At 45.4% G+C, this 22,271-nt stretch overlaps 1 protein-coding gene across 1 annotated transcript in view; it reads left to right on the top strand.

Moving 5' to 3' along the window:
• Positions 1–14,436: 14,436 nt before the first annotated feature.
• LOC149452808 (very-long-chain 3-oxoacyl-CoA reductase-B-like) overlaps positions 14,437–22,271 on the top strand; it is a 42,385-nt gene continuing 34,550 nt past the window's right edge. The window contains exons 1-3 of the mRNA XM_089688961.1: positions 14,437–14,678; positions 20,084–20,130; positions 20,207–20,282. Of these exons, the coding sequence (XP_089545087.1) occupies positions 14,519–14,678; positions 20,084–20,130; positions 20,207–20,282 (283 nt within the window). The 5' untranslated portion in view covers positions 14,437–14,518. The remainder of the gene's footprint in view (positions 14,679–20,083; positions 20,131–20,206; positions 20,283–22,271) is intronic.

The following is a 22,271-nucleotide window of genomic DNA, read 5'->3' as shown; positions in this document are numbered from 1 at the left end:
CTGCGTTTATGCGTGTCTATTTGTGTTTTTGTTTAGAAGCGTTTGTTAAAGATAACCTCAGGAGACCTTCCAAAATGCCCAGAATGCACTGAAAAAAACTAAAAAATTAACTATTTCAGACATTTTGAGAGAAATAGAGAGAGCAGAAGCAGAGAGAGCGGTATGTGTTGAGATTAGCTGTCTTTTTTTGTTTTTTTGTTTGTGGTGTTTGGATGTTCCGGCTCATTTCTGTGTAGAAATTATGGCAGCAGTGTCTAACATATTTTCTTTCATGCAAAACCTCAAAGTATGGTGTACCGGGTCCATTTGAGTACCCGGAAAACGATTTGCATGCATTTTTCATGATGAAAAAAGGCTCTGGACAGCATCTGGAAATGGAAGAGTTGAAAAAAAAGTTAAAACACAAATGCCTATAAACGGGGTTAGCCACGTTTAAAGGCGTTTTGCGTTTAAAACGCTGATAAAATCTGCTACTGAAAGCAAGTTTTCTGCGTTCAAAAAAACAAATGTAAACTCAACTGCCTGTAAACGACGATGTGTACACGGACACATAGGAGAACATTAGGGAGAGTTCAGGGGCTGCTGAAAAAAACGCAGAACAGCTCCTGAACGTGAGATTCAGCTGCAGTGTACATGGGCCCTTAAAGCTTCCATCAAAGAACATAAAATATTACTATAACTGCATAAAGCCCTGGTGTCCAAATTGTGGTGTGAATGCTACATGGGGCCCGTATAGTGTTTGTTGTGCAGCTGTTGGAACCCAGCTGTCAGTTGGTTGTGCGGTAGCATTTTATTTATTTTAGGTACTTATATAGCAACGTCCATTTACACAGCGCTTTACATATATATTGTACATTCACATCAGTCCCTAACCCTCAAGGTGGTGTACAATCTAAGGTCCCTAACCCTCAAGGGGTGTACAATCTAAGGTCCCTAACTCACATTCATATACAAGGGCCATGTGCTGCCTTGTACAGGCAGTCCCCGAGTTAAGTACATTCGGCTTACGTAATACTCATACTTACGTACACTTCCCTCGGGACCGGAAGTCAAGCTGTCAGCATTCTTGTGCAGCAAGCTGATAAGAGACTAGCTGATAAGAGACATCAGAGAGACATAAGAGACAGAGACATCCATTGCTCGTTACTTGTGGGGCTAGCAGTGTCTGCCCACTATCTCCAAAGTGATTTAAGACTGTCTGTCTGCACCTCCGGGGAGAGGAAAGGAGAGGCTGTCAGGCTGCTCACTGAAGTGATCCTCCGTCTGTGCAGGGGGGAGGGGGCAGCGTGTGCTGTGTAAAGGAGAGCAGAGTTCTCTCATACAGTACATTACAGTACAGTGTATTTTTACCCTGCAATAATGCCTCCAAAGCAAAAAGCTGATGCAAGTGCTGGCACAGCAAAGAAAAGAAAAACAATCTCCTTGGAAGATAAAGTAGAAATAATAAAGAGATCAGAGAGTGGTGAAAAATCATCATCCATTTGCAAAGCATATGGTTATGCTCCGTCAACAATTTCAACAATTTTAAAAGATAAGAGTAGAATAATGGAGCATGTAAAATGTAAAACATAAAAGTTAAATATGTTAAGGCAAACATGTGTCCAAGCTGCAGTTCTTATGCAAAACACCAGTTTAGAGCCTCTTGAGGTTTTACTGCTTTCTGTAACCTTATTACAAAAACGTAATCTAATATCCTGTCGTTTGGTTAGTAGTTAGTGCTTATAAAAGTGCCTGATTCAACTTATGAACAAATTCGACTTATGAACAAACCTACAGTCCCTATCTTGTACGTAACCCGGGGACTGCCTGTATTACACAAGGCATTCTTTAGCATTCAGCAGTGTCTGTCCCCTTTAAGGCCAGGGACTTCCTGTTTGCTAACTTGGGAGGAAGTGACCTCTTCTCTTCAGACTGAAGAAATTCTATGATGAGAGTAGATGTGGGATGCTGTTCCCTCTTCATATATGGGCTTGATTAGACCCCCAAAGTCTGTAAGTACCCCTCCTATGTACTGTGGAATGTTATGCATATAGCTAGGAAGTTAGATATGTACTCATGTCTGTTTTATTCTGTTTGTATTTCAGTTTTACCATTCATTCTCACATTCATTCATGTTCACACTTCATGTACTAAGTGCACATGTTATCAGTAAAAGATCATCGGTTATCAAGCATCGACTCTTTACTGTGTGGACATCAAAGGTTATACTGCCTGTTATCCTCTGTAATCCTTTCATAACTTCAGAGAAGGCAGGACAGGCCAATTTAGACAGGATCCAATTAACCTACCAGCATGTCTTTGGAGTGTGGGAGGAAACTGGAGTACCCGGAGGAAACCCACGCAGGCATAGGGAGAACATGCAAACTCCAGGCAGGAGGTGCCATGGTTGGGATCTGAACCAACGACCCTAGTACTGCCAGGTGGAAGTGCTAACCATTTAGCCACTGGGAAGCATTTATTTGTTTAGGGCAGGGGTGTCAAACTGGCGGCCCTCCAGCTGTTGTGAAACTACAAATCCCATCATGCCTCTGCCTTTGGGAGTCATGCTTGTAATTGTCAATCTTGCAATGCCTCATGGGACTTGTAGTTTGGCAACAGTTGGAGCGCCGCCAGTTTGACACCCATGGTTTACTATCAGTTATCTCTAGAAGTCTCATGTTACAAATTCTGAGTCTCCAACTATCTCCACATCAGGTATGTTTAAACATTCATGTAGCATGTCCAGGGGAGGACTGACAACTCATGGTGCCCCCGGGCAATAGGGGATCATGGGGCCCCTGTGTCCTTGCCCAAACTCAAAAAAGCCCATGAAAAGGTTCCAGGGGCATCTCATGGGGCCCCCTACTGACCCTGGCCCTCGGGCAGCGCCCGAGTTTCCAGATGGTCAGTCCGCCCCTGAGCATGTCTATAGCCTCTTATCAATTCCTGTAATATCACCACATTCTACTGTAGCATTACATTACATTGTATTGAAAGAGGAACTCCAGGATAGCAAAAAATCACTCATTAGTACACCCCCCTACACAAAACCCAATTTTGAAAATCCTTTCCATCTAGGAGAAAAGTCTAACTGAATTTTCATAACCTCATCTCTCAAAAGATAACAGCATCTGCTCTGCAAAAGGAGGAGGTGTAACAGCCGGGATGACATCATATCCTCTTCTCTCGCTCTGCAATAAAAAGAAACTACAGTTCCCATCAACTATGGCAGCACCCAGAGTTCCCCTTTAAACACTTCTAGCAGCCTCTGTTTGCAAAAGCAAGGTTTTCCGCTCACTCCCCCCTCCCTTATTTCCTGTGCGTATTGTGTACCAGTCTGTAGCTAGTACCCTTATCAGCAACTGCTATTAAAGGTTATACTCTGCAGAGTTTAGAAAGTCTCTTGAATGTATAGAAAGTGAAAGAGGAACAAATATGCATTGTGCTGTAATCATTGGTATATACGCTTGTAAGAAGTAGATACAACTCACTTGGCTTTGCAGGCATGAGCCTGGCTGTGTCACTCAACGCTCTTTTAATAAATAACTTGTTTTTCCGTGTCCGGAGTTCCCTGGTTTTCCAAATATTGCCACGTGTTTCAGCGTTAGAGCGTTTTTACAGCCGAAAAACTCCTCTAGAAACTCACTAGCTTTGGGGTTTTTTCCAGCCAAAAAATGTTGATTCCAGTCTATGTGTGCATGGACATATACAGTCAGGTCCATAAATATTGGGACATGGACACAATTCTAACATTTTTGGCTCTATACACCACCACAATGGATTTGAAATGAAACGAACAAGATGTGCTTTAACTGAAGACTGTCAGCTTTAATTTGAGGGTATTTACATCCAAATCAGGTGAACGGTGTAGGAATTACAACAGTTTGCATATGTGCCTCCCACTTTTTAAGGGACCAAAAGTAATGGGACAGAATAATAATCATAAATCAAACTTTCACTTTTTAATACTTGGTTGAAAATCCTTTGCAGTCAATTACAGCCTGAAGTGTGGAACGCATAGACATCACCAGACGCTGGGTTTCATCCCTGGTGATGCTCTGCCAGGCCTCTACTGCAACTATCTTCAGTTCCTGCTTGTTCTTGGGGCATTTTCCCTTCAGTTTTGTCTTCAGCAAGTGAAATGCTCAATCGGATTCAGGTCAGGTGATTGACTTGGCCATTGCATAACATTCCACTTCTTTCCCTTAATAAACTCTTTGGTTGCTTTTGCAGTCTGCTTTGGGTCATTGTCCATCTGCACTGTGAAGCGTCCAATGAGTTGTGAAGCATTTGGCTGAATATGAGCAGATAATATTCCCGAAACACTTCAGAATTCATCCGGCTGCTTTTGTCAGCAGACACATCATCAATAAATACAAGAGAAGCAGTTCCATTGGCAGCCATACATGTCCACGCCATGACACTACCACCACCATGCTTCACTGATGAGGTGGTATGCTTAGGATCATGAGCAGTTCCTTTCCTTCTCCATACTCTTCTCTTCCCATCACTCTGGTACAAGTTGATCTTGGTCTCATCTGTCCATAGGATGTTGTTCCAGAACTGTGAAGGCTTTTTTACATGTCGTTTGGCAAACTCTAATCTGGCCTTCCTGTTTTTGAGGCTCACCAATGGTTTACATCTTGTGGTGAACCCTCTGTATTCACTCTGGTGAAGTCTTCTCTTGATTGTTGACTTTGACACACATACACCTACCTCCTGGAGAGTGTTCTTGATCTGGCCAACTGTTGTGAAGGGTGTTTTCTTCACCAGGGAAAGAATTCTTCGCTCATCCACCGCAGTTGTTTTCCGTGGTCTTCCGGGTCTTTTGGTGTTGCTGAGCTCACCGTTGCGTTCCTTCTTTTTAAGAATGTTCCAAACAGTTGTTTTGGCCACGGCTAATGTTTTTGCTATCTCTCGGATAGGTTTGTTTTGTTTTTTCAGCCTAACGATGGCTTGCTTCACTGATAGTGACAGCTCTTTGGATCTCATCTTGAGAGTTGACAGCAACAGATTCCAAATGCAAATAGCACACTTGAAATGAACTCTGGACCTTTTATCTGCTCATTGTAATTGGGATAATGAGGGAATAACACACACCTGGCCATGGAACAGCTGAGAAGCCAATTGTCCCATTACTTTTGGTCCCTTAAAAAGTGGGAGGCACATATGCAAACTGTTGTAATTCCTACACCGTTCACCTGATTTGGATGTAAATACCCTCAAATTAAAGCTGACAGTCTGCAGTTAAAGCTCATCTTGTTCGTTTCATTTCAAATCCATTGTGGTGGTGTATAGAGCCAAAAATGTTAGAATTGTGTCGATGTCCCAATATTTATGGACCTGACTGTAGGATAACATGCCGGGGAAGGACACATGGGATAACACGCCGGGGATGGACACATGGGATAACACGCCGGGGATGGACACATGGGATAACACGCCGGGAATGGACACATGGGATAACACGCCGGGGATGGACACATGGGATAACACGCCGGGGATGGACACATGGGATAACACGCCGGGGATGGACACATGGGATAACACGCCGGGGATGGACACATGGGATAACATATTGGGAATGGACACATAGGAGACCATGCCGGGGATGGACAAATAGGATAACATGCCGGGGATGGACACACAGGATAACACGCTGGGGATGGACACACAGGATAACATGCCGGGGATGGACACACAGGATAACATGCAGGGGATGGACAAATAGGATAACACGCCGGGGATGGACATGTAGGATAACATGTTGGGGATGGACACATAGGATAACACGCCGGGGATGGACACGTAGGATAACACGCCGGGGATGGACACGTAGGATAACACGCCGGGGATGGACACGTAGGATAACACGCCGGGGATGGACACGTAGGATAACACGTCGGGGATGGACACATAGGATAACACGTCGGGGATGGACACGTAGGATAACACGTCGGGGATGGACACGTAGGATAACACGTCGGGGATGGACACGTAGGATAACATACCGGGGATGGACACATAGGATAACATGTTGGGGATGGACACATAGGATAACACGCCGGGGATGGACACATAGGATAACACATAGGATAAAAACGTCCCGTGTGCATGAGGACAAACTGTTTTAGTTGGACTTTAAGCAAGCAGCAACAAATGAAATCCCATTTAAAGGATAAGTTCACTTTTTAAATAAAATAATAAATGCTCATATTTTTTGCAGGTAAAAAATGTGCATTTACTATTTTTTTTTTTTTTTGAAGCCTGGAAAGCATTGCAACTGATCAGTAGATAGCTGGTGCCATGCAGGCAGGGCCATGGATAAGGGGGTACCACCAGTCCCCCTTCTACTGGGTCCAAGCCAGCAGGGGGCCCAGGCAGCTGGGTGAATCAGATGTGGGCAGAGAGGGTGATCAGCACGATGGGGGGGGCAAGTTCTGGAACCGATTCTCTGTATGGCTCTCTCTGCAGCATCTGAAAGCTGGCTTCTTCTCTTCTCCCTCCCGCTGGTTTTCAACTTCTGCAGAGAAAGCCATACAGGGGATCAGTTCTGGTAATCCCCCCCCCCCTACACCACCACACCCACCATGCTGATCACCCTCCCTGTGCACATCTGATTCATCCAGCTGCCTGGGCCCCCACAATGCCGGCTTCATTCCTCTTCTTCCCACTGGCAGCTGCAAGCACACAATAGGATCCTTCAGGGTGGAGAGTGGAGGAAGGGTCTGTTAAATATGTCAAATTAACCAGCCCCTTCCTTTCCTGAATAAACACAATTAGTGATCGGTACTAATCACTCACTGGGTCCATTCATAACTGAAGCACAGAAAACTTTTTTTTTAAGTGAGCCCTGTCAGGTTGGCTGTATGGGGGCCCCATGGTTTCTAACAGCAGCCCTGCATGCAGGTCTACTGCAAACTGTCAGCATATCTGCTTGCCCGTACGGGAAGCAGATACAGTCTGATAGCAAAGGCTCAATGAACTACCACGGAGCTCACATCACCATGCTAGTTCATTGAGAGCCACAAGCCAACAGCCACTAAGGCTACCGGGACTTGGAGTCCACTCATTCGCAGAACTCTGGGAATGAATGACATGGCTGTGTGGGTGGAGCCCCGCACGGCTGCTCAGTTTTCAAAAACGGACACCTAGTACGGGGAACTTCTCCCCATCCTGCTGTCACAGGGAGGGGGAGAGAATTGGGCAGCTATGGGAACATGTAACATGTTCCCAAAGGTGAACTTATCCTTTAAAACTGCCTTGCCATCTAAGACCGTGTCCCCAGTGCTGTGCCAGTTCACCGCAGGCCAAACAGCGTTGTCATCCTATATCCTGTAAGTCAAAAAATAACAGCTCTACCTTCAGGATCAAAGGTTATAAAACTATATTACAGGGGACTCAGAAAAACAATGTCCTGCTGTATTAGGCCTCGTTCACAAGGACGTATTACAGCGTACACCCATGCAGGTGCACAGCCTCCAACATGGATGCCGAAGGCTGGCAAGACTAGCGGACTGAACAAAAAAAAAAATGAACTGATTCCCCCATCCACACATTTGAGGTGGATGAGGGAATAATTCCTGCTGAGCTGTTGTATTCTGCTTGCTATAACTGGTGGCACTGATTGTTCGGGAAAAACCCAAAAGGCTGGTTGTACACAAATCGATGTACTGATCAACTTGTGTACAACTGTGGCAGCACCCAAATATTGCAGAGTTTCCCTTTAAGCTTTAACATTTCTAAAAGGATCTGTTTGCAGAACCAGGTCATCAGCTCACTTCCTCCCCCTCATTTCCTGTGGAACAATGTGTTCCAGTCTAGCAGCTGACACCCTAACTTTCACTAGATGATATCTTATCTAAATGTGAAACCGCAAAGGCTATATCCTGAACTGCTCAGAATGTATTTTAAAGGTACAAAAAGTAAAGAGGAAATATATGCATTGTGACGTAATTGCTGATATATACACCATGTAAGATCCTTTTCAAGGCACTTAGCTTGCAGACACGAGTCTGGCTAGGTCAATCAGCTGGTAAATTAAAAGCTTGTTTTCCTCAAGTTCGTGTCCGGAGTTTTCCTGGAATTCCCAAAGTTGCCATTACACAACCAGTTAGCCTATGGGGAGTTATTTACTAAAACTGCAGAGTGCAAAATCTGGTGCAACTCTGCATAGAAGCCAATCAGCGTCCAGATTTTAATGCTTCAATATTAGTAAATCTTTCCCCATGCCTTGATCAAAAATTTGGCTGGTTCCTGCTGGACCGGTTGAATTTTGATCCATGTATGGCTGGCTTATGAGACTGTGTGCAATTAGGCAGGAACCAATTAGTAAATCTTTCCCCATGCCTTGATCAAAAATTTGGCTGGTTCCTGCTGGACCGGTTGAATTTTGATCCATGTATGGCAGGCTTATGAGACTGTGTGCAATTAGGCAGGAACCTGTGCAGCCTAAGTTGGGCAGTTTGCCTGTGTGGAGAAAGACTGGGGAACTATGGAGTCTGGATAGCCAGGAGGCTGGAAAACTTTTGTCGCCATGAAGATAAGCCCGAAGCAAAAAAAAAAAAAAAATAGGTGAAGGGCTACATGACAAGGGAGACAAGGGATACAAAGCAGGTCAGGGTTAAGGTATAGTTGGTTAGAAAGGCAGTCACTTACCAGATTGGGAGTTTGAGGAGAGTAGGTGGTGCTGCTGGGGGGGTAAACGAGAAGGAGACCCAAAGAGCGACAAAATCCTTGGGAGCAGCAGACATGTAGGAATCTACCCGCCCTCCCGCCCTGTTGTTTGTTTTGTTTGGGCTCTAGGGCCTTTGGCGGTTGGGGTCTTTGGAGGCATTAACATTTTTGGAACAATTCATAGCAGTGACCCATCTAAGGTATGGCGTCCTCTGTTGGATCCCAGTTAATGGGGCCTTTGGCGTTTGGGGTCTTTGAAGGCATTAAAATTTTTGGAACAATTCATAGCAGTGACCCATCTAAGGTATGCCGTCCTCTGTCGGATCCCAGTTAATGGGGCCTTTGGGGTCTTTGGAGGCATTAAAATTTTTGGAACAATTCATAGCAGTGACCCATCTAAGGTATGGCGTCCTCTGTTGGATCCCAGTTAATGGGGTATTATCTGTTAAGTGGTAACAAGTTGGTATGTGCCGAGAAGTGGGTTTGACCCCGAGCCGGTGTTTTGTGGCTGGGGATCGTGAAGTAGTAACGCAGATACACAAGTTGGTTCTCAAGTGCCTCCCAAGGCCGGCAACCTGTATGTTATGACAGTTGGTTCATGTATATGTTTTCTGTTTTAAGGAATGTTATTTAGGTTTATTTGTTAATAAACGGCCAAGCTGGCCAATTTTCTCCAGATTGGTTCTTCGGTCATTTCTTAATCAGTGTAAGTTGGGAAGGTTATCTGTCGGTAACCGCCTGGTGGTACCTATAGCAGTCCACAGGACAGGATTCCCCAGAGCGCAGAGTCTAAGTCCCAGTCTGCTTGTTCACCAGGGCCTCTGATGGTGGGGATGGACTTGGAGCAGACAGTGACCAGGTCGCGGCCCCTGAGTACACCCGCCTGTGGTAGAGGGATCCGCCAGAGGTATATGCAGGTAGAGAGCCTGACGTGAAGAGGCAGAAGGCTGGAGCAGGTATGACTGGATCCGTGCAGGATGGATGGATGGCAGAATAGTGAGCGTGGTCAGACGGGCCGGGTCGGTAACAGTGGGGTCAGCGTAGTACAAGGCAGCAGGCAAAAGAGTAGTCAGGTCACTCGCCGGGGTCGGTAACCGGAGTTCAGATCAGATTAGGGATATCCAGGAGAGTAGTCAAACAAGCCAGGGGTCAGAGCAGGAGAAGTCAGCAGGGGTCAGGATCAGGCAGGGTCAGCAACAAGTCACAACAGCAGGTATACAGGAACACAGGATGAATAGACCATACGGCAATGAGAGTCTGTGCAGGGCAGGTTTAAATAGTGCGCCCTGCCCTGTCATTGGTGCCAGGCGAGCATCTGCGATCGCGAGTGCGCATGCGTGGCCGCGGCCCCCGCCGCCCAGGTCCTAGTGCCCGTCGGCTAGAATGGATCGGCGTTCTGCGCATGCGCAGACCCGCTTGTCGCCACGATCCCTGACGTTATGGTGAAATGTAGAAAGACTTGGAGACATATGGGTTACCCTAGTCATGCTGAAAACCGCTGTGAGGGCAACATGTGCAAGGTTTTTTTCCTTTACTTTCCAAGGTGTGTGTATATAGATTATATATTTATATATATATATTTTGTTCGTTTTCTTTGTATATTAGAAAAAAAAAAACAAAACAAAAAACTATTTATATCTTCCCAGCTCAACATATACATGAAAAGTGTCAAATGCATTGTGTCACGGATTTCAAAGTAAGCCCTTCGTGTCATAAAACGTCAAGGCCATACTGTTTTGATGAGCATTCCAAAGTGCGATTCCACGGGGTGTGCAATCGCACTTTGGAATGAGTTCAACCACACACGAGGCAGAGGAGACATTTTTACAATGAAGATACATACAGAGTGTTTTGTGACTTCGGGTTTATTTATATATTCATGTCACAAGGTTTTGCAGTTTATTGCCAAAGGAAATATAAATATTAAAAAAATACAAATAATAAACTGTAGTGCCAGAAAGGACCAAAACTCACAGCCCAGCGAGCATAAAATGTTACCTTATTCCTGACACCTTCCTGCGCTCTATTTTTGCTTTTCCATTATTATTGGAACTTTTGTTTTAAAGGATAAGTTCACCTTTTAGACAAAAATAATAAATACACATTTTTTTGCAGGTAAAAAAATGTGCATTTATTATTTTTGTCCAAAGGAGCCTGGAAAGCATTGCACCAGTGACCAGTAGATCACTGATGCCATGCAGGTCTCCTGCAGACCTGTCAGAATATTTGCTTGCTGTACAGGATGTACGGGATGTATGGAGATGTACGGGGATGTAAGGGATGTATGGAGATGTACGGGGTGTACGGGATGTACGTGATGTACGGGGTGTACGAGATGTAAGGGATGTATGGAGATGTACAGGATGTACGGGGTGTACGAGATGTAAGGGATGTATGGAGATGTACGGGATGCATGGAGATGTACAGGGATGTACAGAGTGTACGAGATGTACGAGGATGTACGCGATATACGGGGGTGTATGGATGTGCGGAATGTGCAGGATGTACGCGATGTACGGGGGTGTACGGGATGTACGGGGTGTATGGTGTATATGGATGTATGGAGGATGTAGGAGATGTATGGTGTGTACGGGATGTACGGGGTGTATGGAGGATTTACGGGATGTATGGTGTGTACGGGATGTACGGGGTGTATGGAGGATTTACGGGATGTATGGTGTGTACGGGATGTATGGGGTGTATGGGGGATGTATGGTGTGTACGGGATTTATGGGGTGTACGGGGGATGTATGGAGGATGTATGGTGTGTACGGGATGTATGGGGGATGTATGGTGTGTACGGGATTTATGGGGTGTACGGGGGATGTATGGTGTGTACGGGATGTATGGGGTGTATGGGGGGATGTACGGGATGTATGGTGTATATGGGGTGTATGGTGTATATGGGGTGTATGGGATGTATGGGGTGTATGGGGGATGTATGGGTGTATGATGTGTATGGATGTATGGGTGTAGGATGTGTACGGTGTGTATGGTGTATATGGGATGTATGGGGTGTATGGGGGATGTATGGGTGTATGATGTGTATGGATGTATGGGTGTAGGATGTGTACGGGATGTATGGGGTGTACGGGATGTATGGGGTGTACGGGATGTATGGGTGTATGGTGTGTACGGGATGTATGGTGTGTATGGATGTATGGTGTGTATGAATGTATGGTGTGTATGGATGTATGGTGTGTATGAATGTATGGTGTGTATGGATGTATGTATGGTGTGTATGAATGTATGGTGTGTATGAATGTATGGTGTGTATGGATGTATGGTGTGTATGAATGTATGGTGTGTATGGATGTATGGTGTGTATGGATGTATGGTGTGTATGGATGTATGGGGTGTATGGATGTATGGTGTGTATGAATGTATGGTGTGTATGGATGTATGGTGTGTATGGATGTATGGTGTGTATGGATGTATGGTGTGTATGGATGTATGGTGTGTATGAATGTATGGTGTGTATGGATGTATGGTGTGTATGGATGTATGGTGTGTATGGATGTATGGGGTGTATGAATGTATGGTGTGTATGGGGTGTATGGGTGTATGGTGTGTATGGGTGTATGGTGTGTATGGTGTGTATGGGTGTATGGTGTGTATGGTGTGTATGGGTGTATGGGTGTATGGTGTGTATGGGTGTATGGTGTGTATGGTGTGTATGGGTGTATGGTGTGTATGGATGTATGGGTGTATGGGTGTATGGTGTGTATGGGTGTATGGTGTGTATGGTGTGTATGGGTGTATGGTGTGTATGGATGTATGGGGTGTATGGGTGTATGGTGTGTATGGGTGTATGGTGTGTATGGTGTGTATGGGTGTATGGTGTGTATGGTGTGTATGTGTGTATGGTGTGTATGGGGTGTATGAATGTATGGTGTGTATGGGTGTATGGGGTGTATGGATGTATGGTGTGTATGGTGTGTATGGGATGTATGGTGTGTACGGGATGTATGATGTGTACGGGATGTATGATGTGTATGGATGTATGGGTGTATGGGGTGTATGGATGTATGGTGTGTATGGGATGTATGGTGTGTATGAATGTATGGTGTGAATGGGTGTATGGTGTGTATGGATGTATTGGTGTGTATGGATGTATGATGTGTATGGGGTGTATGGATGTATGGCGTGTACGGGATGTATGGCGTGTACGGGATGTATGGTGTGTACGGGATGTATGGTGTGTACGGGATGTATGGTGTGTATGAATGTATGGTGTGTATAGATGTATGGTGTGTATGGGTGTATGGTGTGTATGAATGTATGGTGTGTATGGTTGTATGGATGTATGGTGTGGGGTGTATGGATGTATGGTGTGTATGGGATGTATGGTGTGTATGAATGTATGGTGTGTATGGGTGTATGGTGTGTATGGTTGTATGGATGTATGGTGTGGGGTGTATGGATGTATGGTGTGTATGGGATGTACGGGGTGTCTGGTGTGTATGGTGTGTAAGGGAAAATGGAGCAGCCATTTTAGCTATAAATATGAAATACATTAGTATTGAATTAGATGGCCTAACAACCTATTTATTTTTCCTTGTTTCTGTATGAGAAAAACCAGTTCCACATCTCATGCCCTCTCCTTTTGGCTTAATATCTGGTACTTCACTTCTGCCACCAGTTCCACAGCATTCTCACAACCTATTGACCTGCTACCAGTTCCACAGCATTCTCACAACCTATTGACCTGCTACCAGTTCCACAGCATTCTCACAACCCATTGACCTGCTACCAGTTCCACAGCATTCTCACAACCCATTGACCTCATGATTGTTGTCACAGCCTTTGAGGACCTGTCAAACTGGATGGACATTTACATGTGGACAAATAATCACATCTCCAGAAGTTTCTCCAAAAACACAGATGGCTCTTGACAGAAAGATCAGATAGTCAGGTACCACCCACTGGAAAGCATATATATTGTATTAGAGGGCCCTAGTTAGAGCATTACTTTGAATCCAACACCATGTATTGTTCTACTCTCCCTGCATGGAGGTCTAGCTACATGCTTGTATAATAAACATCTACTTTTCAATCTGGCTTCAGCAGTCAAAATGTTACTGGAACCCTGAGTTTTGGGTTTCCCCGTCAGGTGTCTGGATGTATGATGTGTATGGTGTGTATGGATGTATGGTGTGTATGGTGTGTACAGGATGTATGGTGTGTATGGGTGTATGGGGTGTATGGGGTGTATGGTGTGTACGGGATGTAAAGTCAAAGCACATCATAAAGGAACAGCTGGGTCAACACCGCGCTGAGTAACAGTCCGCAATGGGGAGTGTAGACATCCAATAGGCTGATGCATTTTGAGGACTTGCCTCTTCCTCGGAGCTTCCTCTGAGGAAGAGGCAGCCAGGGTGCATCTCTGCATAGAAACCAATCAGCTTCCAGGTTTTATGGCCAAAGTCTAAGTGAACAAGCTGAGGTTAGAAGCTGATTTGCTCCCATGCACAGCTGCACCAGATTCTGAGTCTCCGGTTTTAGTAAATTATCCCTGTAGTGGTAAATTTTCCTAATTTGCGTTAGAAAATCTTGAAGACTCGACCAGCAACCCTCAGATCTGGGATGTAATCCTGGAGACCTGAAAGTGGACATAACACATCCTGATCCTAGAGGTGACTTTGTGGTCACCTGATCACCCAATGGTGTTTTCTCACCTTTAACCTGCTGAATTTTTCTTTACTTTGCTTCTGTTAATTTTTTACCAACTCAAAATTGAGGCTGCTGAATATCTATAGTATACTGTGGTGGAGGACGGGCTGGATGTGCACGGGACGGGGGAGTAAGAAGATATTATCACCCGGGAGGGGGCAGCCACCACATCACCCACAGGACAGCTGAAATGTCTGACTCCATTGTGTACCAGGGACTGGCCCTGCTGGGCTTCCTGACTGTGTCCCACCTGGTTCTCAGACAGTCCTGCAAGCTGCTGAAGGGGTTCCGAGTCCACGTCCTTTCTCGGTGGTGGAGGAATGACCTCAAGAAGTACGGGGGATGGGCAGGTAAGTGTCCTTTGTATGTGTCAGCATTCCTGGAAAGTCTGGGATCCTTGCCGTCCGCTCAACCGATTTACGCAGCACTTTACATATACAGTTGTGTTCAAAATAATAGCAGTCAGACATCACTAACCGGATCAATCACTGTTTTTGGTAGAAATGATATTTCTACATGCAAATAATTTCCTAGCAGGTGTAGTAGAGTAATAGAAATCCAACAGACCCAACAGTCATGACATGCATGCTGCTGATTCTGTGTCATTGAATCACTCATTGAAAGGGGCGTGTTCACAATAATAGCAGTGTGGAGTTCTATTAGTGAGGTCATTCATTCTTTGAAAAACAGGTGGCAATTATTGCCCTTATTTAAGGAAGGAAGGCAGCAAATGTTGTACATGCTGGTTACAGTGCATTTCTCTCTGAAATTCTGAGGAAAATGGGTCGTTCCAGACATTGTTCAGAAGAACAGCGTACCTTGATTAAAAAGTTGATTGGAGAGGGGAAAACATATAAAGAAGTGCAGAAAATGATCGGCTGCTCAGCTAAAATGATGGCAAATGCTTTAACATGGCAACCAAAACCTGAAAGACGTGGAAGAAAGCGAAAAACTACCATTGGAATGGATAGAAGAATAGCCAAAAATGGCGCGGACTCAGCCAACAATCAGCTCCAGGAAGATGAAAGAAGGTGTGACGTTCCCTGTGAGGACTGTTACAATTAGAAGACGCCTATGTGAAGCCAAGCTATCTGCAAGAAGTCCCCGCAAAGTCCCACTGTTGGGAAAAAGACGTGTGCTGAAGAGGTTACAATCTGCCAAAGAGCACATTGACTGGCCTAAAGAGAAATGGCGCAACATTTTGTGGACTGATGAAAGTAAGATTGTTCTTCTTGGGTCTAGTGGGCGGAGACAGTTTGTCAGACGACCCCCAAACACTGAATTCAAGCCACAGTACACTGTGAAGACCGTGAAGCATGGTGGTGCAAGCATCATGATATGGGGATGTTTCTCATACTATGGTGTTGGGCCTATTTATCGCATACCAGGGATCATGGATCAGTTTGAATACATCAGAATACTTGAAGAGGTCATGCTGCCTTATGCTGAAGAGGAAATGCCCTTGAAATGGGTGTTCCAACAAGACAACGACCCCAAACACACCAGTAAACGGGTAACATCTTGGTTCCAGACCAACAAGATGGACGTTATGGAGTGGCCAGCCCAATCCCTGGATCTTAATCCAATAGAAAATTTGTGGGGTGACATCAAAAATGCCGTTTCTGAGGCAAAACCAAGAAATAGAGAAGAACTGTGGAATGTGGTCCAATCATCCTGGGCTGGAATACCTGATCACAGGGGCCAGAAGTTGGGTGACTCCATGCAACACAGATGTACAGCAGTTCTCAGAAACAGTGCGACTACAACCAAATATTCATGAAGTCATTCAAAGGAAAGCAAAATCTGCAAACATTTCTCAATTTATATAGTGAATGTTTGAGTTTGTAAAGAAGAATACAAACACTGCTAGTTTTTTGAACCGTCTAATGTTCACTTTTCTTCAAATTTTTTAGAGGAACAACACAAATTTGATGTATTTTTCTTCATGTTTTGATTTGGAATAGAATGTGTCGTGTTCCCAATGCATTTGTGTGGATGGAAATAAAAGCTATTAGAAGGATTTTCAGCTTTATTCACTTTTTTCAACACACTGCTATTATTTTGAACACAACTGTATATTGTACATTCACATCAGTCCCTAACCCTCAAGGGGCGTACAATCTAAGGTCCCTAACCCTCAAGGGGCGTACAATCTAAGGTCCCTAACCCTCAAGGGGCGTACAATCTAAGGTCCCTAACCCTCAAGGGGCGTACAATCTAAGGTCCCTAACCCTCAAGGGGTGTACAATCTAAAGTCCCTAACCCTCAAGGGGTGTACAATCTAAAGTCCCTAACCCTCAAGGGGTGTACAATCTAAAGTCCCTAACCCTCAAGGGGTGTACAATCTAAAGTCCCTAACCCTCAAAGGGTGTACAATCTAAAGTCCCTAACCCTCAAGGGGTGTACAATCTAAAGTCCCTAACCCTCAAGGGGTGTACAATCTAAGGTCCCTAACCCTCAAGGGGTGTACAATCTAAGGTCCCTAACTCACATCCATACATACACATATTAGGGACAATGTAGACAGGAGCCAATTAGCCTACCAGCATGTCTTTGGAGTGTGGGAGGAAACCGGAGTACCTGGAGGAAACCCACACAAGCACAGGGAGAACATGCAACTACCCTAAAAATGCCAGGCAGACGTGCTAGCCACTGCACTGCCCATATATCTGTATTTTTGCCTGAATTTTATTAAAATGATTGAAATAGAAGTAGACCTTTAGGCTGAATTCACACTTGAGTGTAGCGTCTTTAGGCATTTTTCATGTGTTCGTTTTGTGTGGGATGTACGGGGTGTGCGGGATGTGGGGAGTGTGGCATGTGCGAGGTGTATGGGGTGTGTGGGATGTACGGGGTGTACGGGAAGTAAGGAGATGTACAGGGTGTGCGGGATGTATGGAGATGTACGGGGTGTGCGGGATGTACAGGGCATGCGTGGTGTAAGGGGTGTACGGGGTGTACGCGATGTACGAGATGTGCGGGATGTGTGGGGTGTGCAGGCAAGCACGAGTACTGACAGGAAGAATCAATGTACCGTACTATCACGGCTCTCCACAACACGGTGATAGTTCACTGAGAACTACAAGCTGACAGCCACTAAGACTGCTGGGACTTGTAGTTCATTCATTCACTGAACACTGTGAATGAATGACACGGCCGTGTGGGCGGAGCCTCGCACATCCGCTCTGTTTTTAAAATTAGACAGCTAGTGCGGGGAACTTCTCCTTGTACTGCCGTTACGGGTTGGGAATGGGGGGGCTTTTGTAGCATTGGGAACATGTTACACCCTAAGAATGAGCACAACATGTAACATGTTCCCAAAGGTGAGCTTATCCTTTAAACATTGTACGCTCCATTCACACTTGTGCGACTTCCAAATCATGTGACTTGATAAGACTTTGCTGCAACTTTGGTGCACCTTTGGATGAGTGCGACTTTGGTGGACTTTGGATGAGTGCGACTTTGCATGAGTGCGACTTTGGATGAGTGCGACTTTGGTGGACTTTGGATGAGTGCGACTTTGCATGAGTGCGACTTTGGTGGACTTTGGATGAGTGTGACTTTGGATGAGTGCGACTTTGGTGGACTTTGCATGAGTGCGCCTTTGGCTGAGTGCGACTTTGGATGAGTGCGCCTTTGGATGAGTGCAACTTTGTGGACTTTGGATGAGTGCAACTTTGTGGACTTTGGATGAGTGCGACTTTGGATGAGTGCGCCTTTGGATGAGTGCAACTTTGGTGGACTTTGGATGAGTGCGACTTTGGATGAGTGCAACTTTGTGGACTTTGGATGAGTGCGCCTTTGGATGAGTGCGCCTTTGGATGAGTGCAACTTTGGTGGACTTTGGATGAGTGCGCCTTTGGATGAGTGCAACTTTGGTGCGACTGTGGCTTTGACCAAGGATAATAGTTTCTTCTGTACAAAGTCGCACACAAGCCGCACGTACAACATTCAAGTGCGACTTTCATGCAACTTTGGAGGGTTTACATTGAAGTTTGTGGCCCTAAAGTCGCATGAAAGTCAAACCAAAGTAGTGCAGGAAATACTTTGAAATCGCACAGATATGAATGGTACCCACTGGAAAACGTGTGTAAATCTGTGCAATCCCCCCCTCCCGTGCAGCAGCCTGCCATATTTCCCAGGCTCTTAGCCCCCCCCCCCCCCCCCCCCCAAGAATAGATTTAAAAAAAATATTTCTAAAAATACATATTTTTTAAATATATTCTTCAGATTTTTTTAACATATAAAAAAGTCATTTTTACATATATTTGTAAATCCATTCCAAAAATGTAGATTTGTATTTTTGAAGACATTCAGTATATTTGAAATGTACTTTAAAAATATTTTTCATATATTTTGTAATACAAACGCATTTCAACATACAGTGTATATATATATATATTTATTGAAATATACTGAATATGGCCAAAATTGTAGCATTTCAAATATATGGCAATATATTTGGGATGAATATTTTTAAAATATATTTCAAAAATATTTTTCTTCCATGTGGGTACAAACGTCCAGTGTGCATGAGGACTTAGACAAGAATACAGATAAACAGGTACAACGGCAACTACCACCATTGTATTCTCCAGGGTCTCTGCCTTCAGAAAAAAATAAAATACTCTTCTAGGAGTTTTACCTAATCTTCAGGCCTACATTGATTTTTTTTTTTTTTTCAAAACAAGCCCAACCCCCCCCAAAAAAAGACCCTCCCCCCCGATTTGCCTAATCTCATCTTTGCTATGTTCTCTTGCATCAGTGGTTCATATAGTGAACTCGGTGTAGAGTTATTCCCCCTGAGGTCATCACAGAGGACAAGGGGGCATGCTTTACATCTGGAAGAAAAGAGATTTAATCTCCAAACACGGAAAGGTTTCTTCACAGTAAGTGCTGTGAGAATGTGGAATAGACTCCCTCAAGAGTTGGTTCTGGCCAGCTTGGTGGATTGCTTCAAAAAAATCCTAGATTGTTTCTTGGATACACAGAATATAACTGGATACTAACATTTATAGGGAAAGTTGATCCAGGGAATATCTGATTGCCTCTCGGGGGATCAGGAAGGAATGTTTTCCATTGGATCATGCTTTGCTGGTTTTTTTTGCCTTCCTCTGGATCAACAGTAGGTATAGGATTATAACTTTTTTTTTTTAATGGTTGAACTGGATGGACTTTTGTCTTTTTTCAGCCAGACTAACTATGTAACTATGTTCTCAGGAGCAGACTGACCATTTGGAAACTCGGGCACTGCCCGCGGGCCCGGGGTCAGTAGGGGGCCCCATGAGATGCCCCTGGTACCTTTTTCATAGGCTTTTTTGAGTTTGGGCAAGGACACAGGGGCCCCATGATCCCCTATTGCCCGGGGACCCTATGAGTTGTCAGTCCGCCCCTGTATGTTCTGCTCCTTCATTAGAGCCACGGATTCTTCTAGCAATAGGGAAGCATGAGACCTCCTCCCATCATGCATCTCTAGGGCCCAGTGGCCGATCGCCAAGCCCAAGCATCGTCCTTTGAGGGGGACAATGTTATCCTTTCAGGTTAAAGTGAACCTTGCGCTCAAAAAGTGAGGATTTGCTTTGTTTAGGGAACATTTAGAAATGTTATTTGTTCCTTAGCAGTGCTGTGAGATTTTGGCAGGATCAAAAGATGAATATTTTTTCCACCAAACACTTTTTTAACAAACCAAATAATTGAAGATGATTAAGTCTCAGAGTTTTTATTTCATTAAAAGAGTTGTGTTTTCTGTCCACAGTGGTAACGGGAGCTACAGACGGCATCGGGAAGGCCTACGCAGAGGAGGTAATGATGTGTTCCTCAGTCCGTCCCTCCAGACCCATGTTGTACTCCTATAACATGATTTTCTTTCCTGCTGTAGCTGGCCAGGAGGGGCTTCAACGTGGTCCTCATCAGCCGCACTCTGGAAAAGCTTCAGAAGGTGTCGGGAGAGATTGGTAAGAGTGGTTTCTGTCTGTACTGTCCACTGGATAGATCCCAGCCAAGCTGGCCATAGACAGATTTTCTTTCCTAAAATTCTGAATATTTGTTTATGCCATCATGGAGTCAATTACTTTCTTTCGAAATTTCTTAAAATGTCATCCAGACTTGATGTTTGAATGAAATATCATAAGTTTTTAAAGTGTTAGTAAACCCCGGACCCTGCATTCACTATATCCACTCTCCCTGGACCCTGCATTCACTATATCCGCTCTCCCTGGACCCTGCATTCACTATATCCGCTCTCCCTGGACCCTGCATTCACTATATCCGCTCTCCCTGGACCCTGCATTCACTATATCCGCTCTCCCCAGACCCTGCATTCACTATATCCGCTCTCCCCAGACCCTGCATTCACTATATCCGCTCTCCCCGGACCCTGCATTCACTATATCCGCTCTCCCCGGACCCTGCATTCACTATATTCGCTCTCCCCGGACCCTGCATTCACTATATTCGCTCTCCCCGGACCCTGCATTCACTATATTCGCTCTCCCCGGACCCTGCTTTCACTATATCTGGTCTCCCTGGACCCTGCATTCACTATATCCGCTTTCCCCGGACCCTGCATTCACTATATCCGCTCTCCCCGGACTCTGCATTCACTATATCTGGTCTCCCTGGACCCTGCATTCACTATATCCGCTCTCCCCGGACCCTGCATTCACTATATCCGGTCTCCCCGGACCCTGCATTCACTATATCCGGTCTCCCCGGACCCTGCATTCACTATATCTGCTCTCCACGGACCCTGCATTCACTATATCTGGTCTCCCCAGACCCTGCATTCACTATATCTGCTCTCCCCGGACCCTGCATTCACTATATCTGCTCTCCCCGGACCCTGCATTCACTATATCCGCTCTCCCCGGACCCTGCATTCACTATATCCGCTCTCCCCGGACCCTGCATTCACTATATCCGCTCTCCCCGGACTCTGCATTCACTATATCCGGTCTCCCAGGATCCTGCATTCACTATATCCGGTCTCCCCGGACCCTGCATTCACTATATCTGCTCTCCACGGACCCTGCATTCACTATATCTGCTCTCTACGGACCCTGCATTCACTATATCCGGTCTGCCCGGATATGAAGACATACACGTCATCAGCGTAAGCAACGACCTTCAGAGAGGGACACCCACCGGCACCCCGCCCAACGCCCCACCATCCAACCTCCTGACAAAGGGATCGATGGTGAAGACATAGAGCAAGGGGTTCATCGGGCACCCCTGGCGTACACCAGATCCGACCCCAAAAGGCCGCCCAACCGAACCATTCACCAACATGAAACTTTCAGCCTCTCTATACAGTGTCTTAAGCCTGCCAATAAACCTCCCCTCTCGGCCATACCGGTCCAGGAGGTGCCATAGGTACTCATGATCGACTCGATCGAAGGCCTTTGCCTGATCCACTGCCAGCAAGTACTTCCCTCAGCCTTACACTGCTCCAGAGCCTCCCGGACAGCTAACACTGCTGTAAAGGTACTCCTACCCTGGATCGAGCAATGCTGTTGCCGTGAAAGCAAACCGTCCGCCACTGACGACAAACGCCAGAACAAGATCTTTGCCAGAACCTTTCTATCGACATTGAGAAGGCTAATGGGGCGCCAATTCTCAGTAGCCGAAGGATCCTTAGCTTTTGACAAAAGAATTACAGCAGATCGCCTCATGGAGGGAGGGAGAGAACCCTCATCCAGACAGCTGTTATAAACCTCTGCAAGATGGATTTAAAAGTTTTAAAAAACTCAGCTGTCGAACCATCTGGCCCAGGAGTCTTTTTAATGGCCAGACTGTCAATAGCTTTCATCACCTCTTCTGCTGTAATTACCCGTCAAACTTGCCAGCGAGACATTACCTTCCAAACCCGGTGTAGACTCCAAAAAGCTCAACATCCTTGTCCGGTCAAGGCTCTTCACACTCAGTAAGTCCTCATAAAAGGACCT

This window comes from Staurois parvus, unplaced genomic scaffold, assembly GCF_062004578.1.
Source record: "Staurois parvus isolate SC_StPar_1 unplaced genomic scaffold, SC_StPar_1.0 ptg000463l, whole genome shotgun sequence".
Lineage (NCBI taxonomy): Eukaryota > Metazoa > Chordata > Amphibia > Anura > Ranidae > Staurois > Staurois parvus.
Note: the sequence above shows the minus strand (reverse complement) of the source record. Positions and strands in the feature narration are given on the sequence as shown.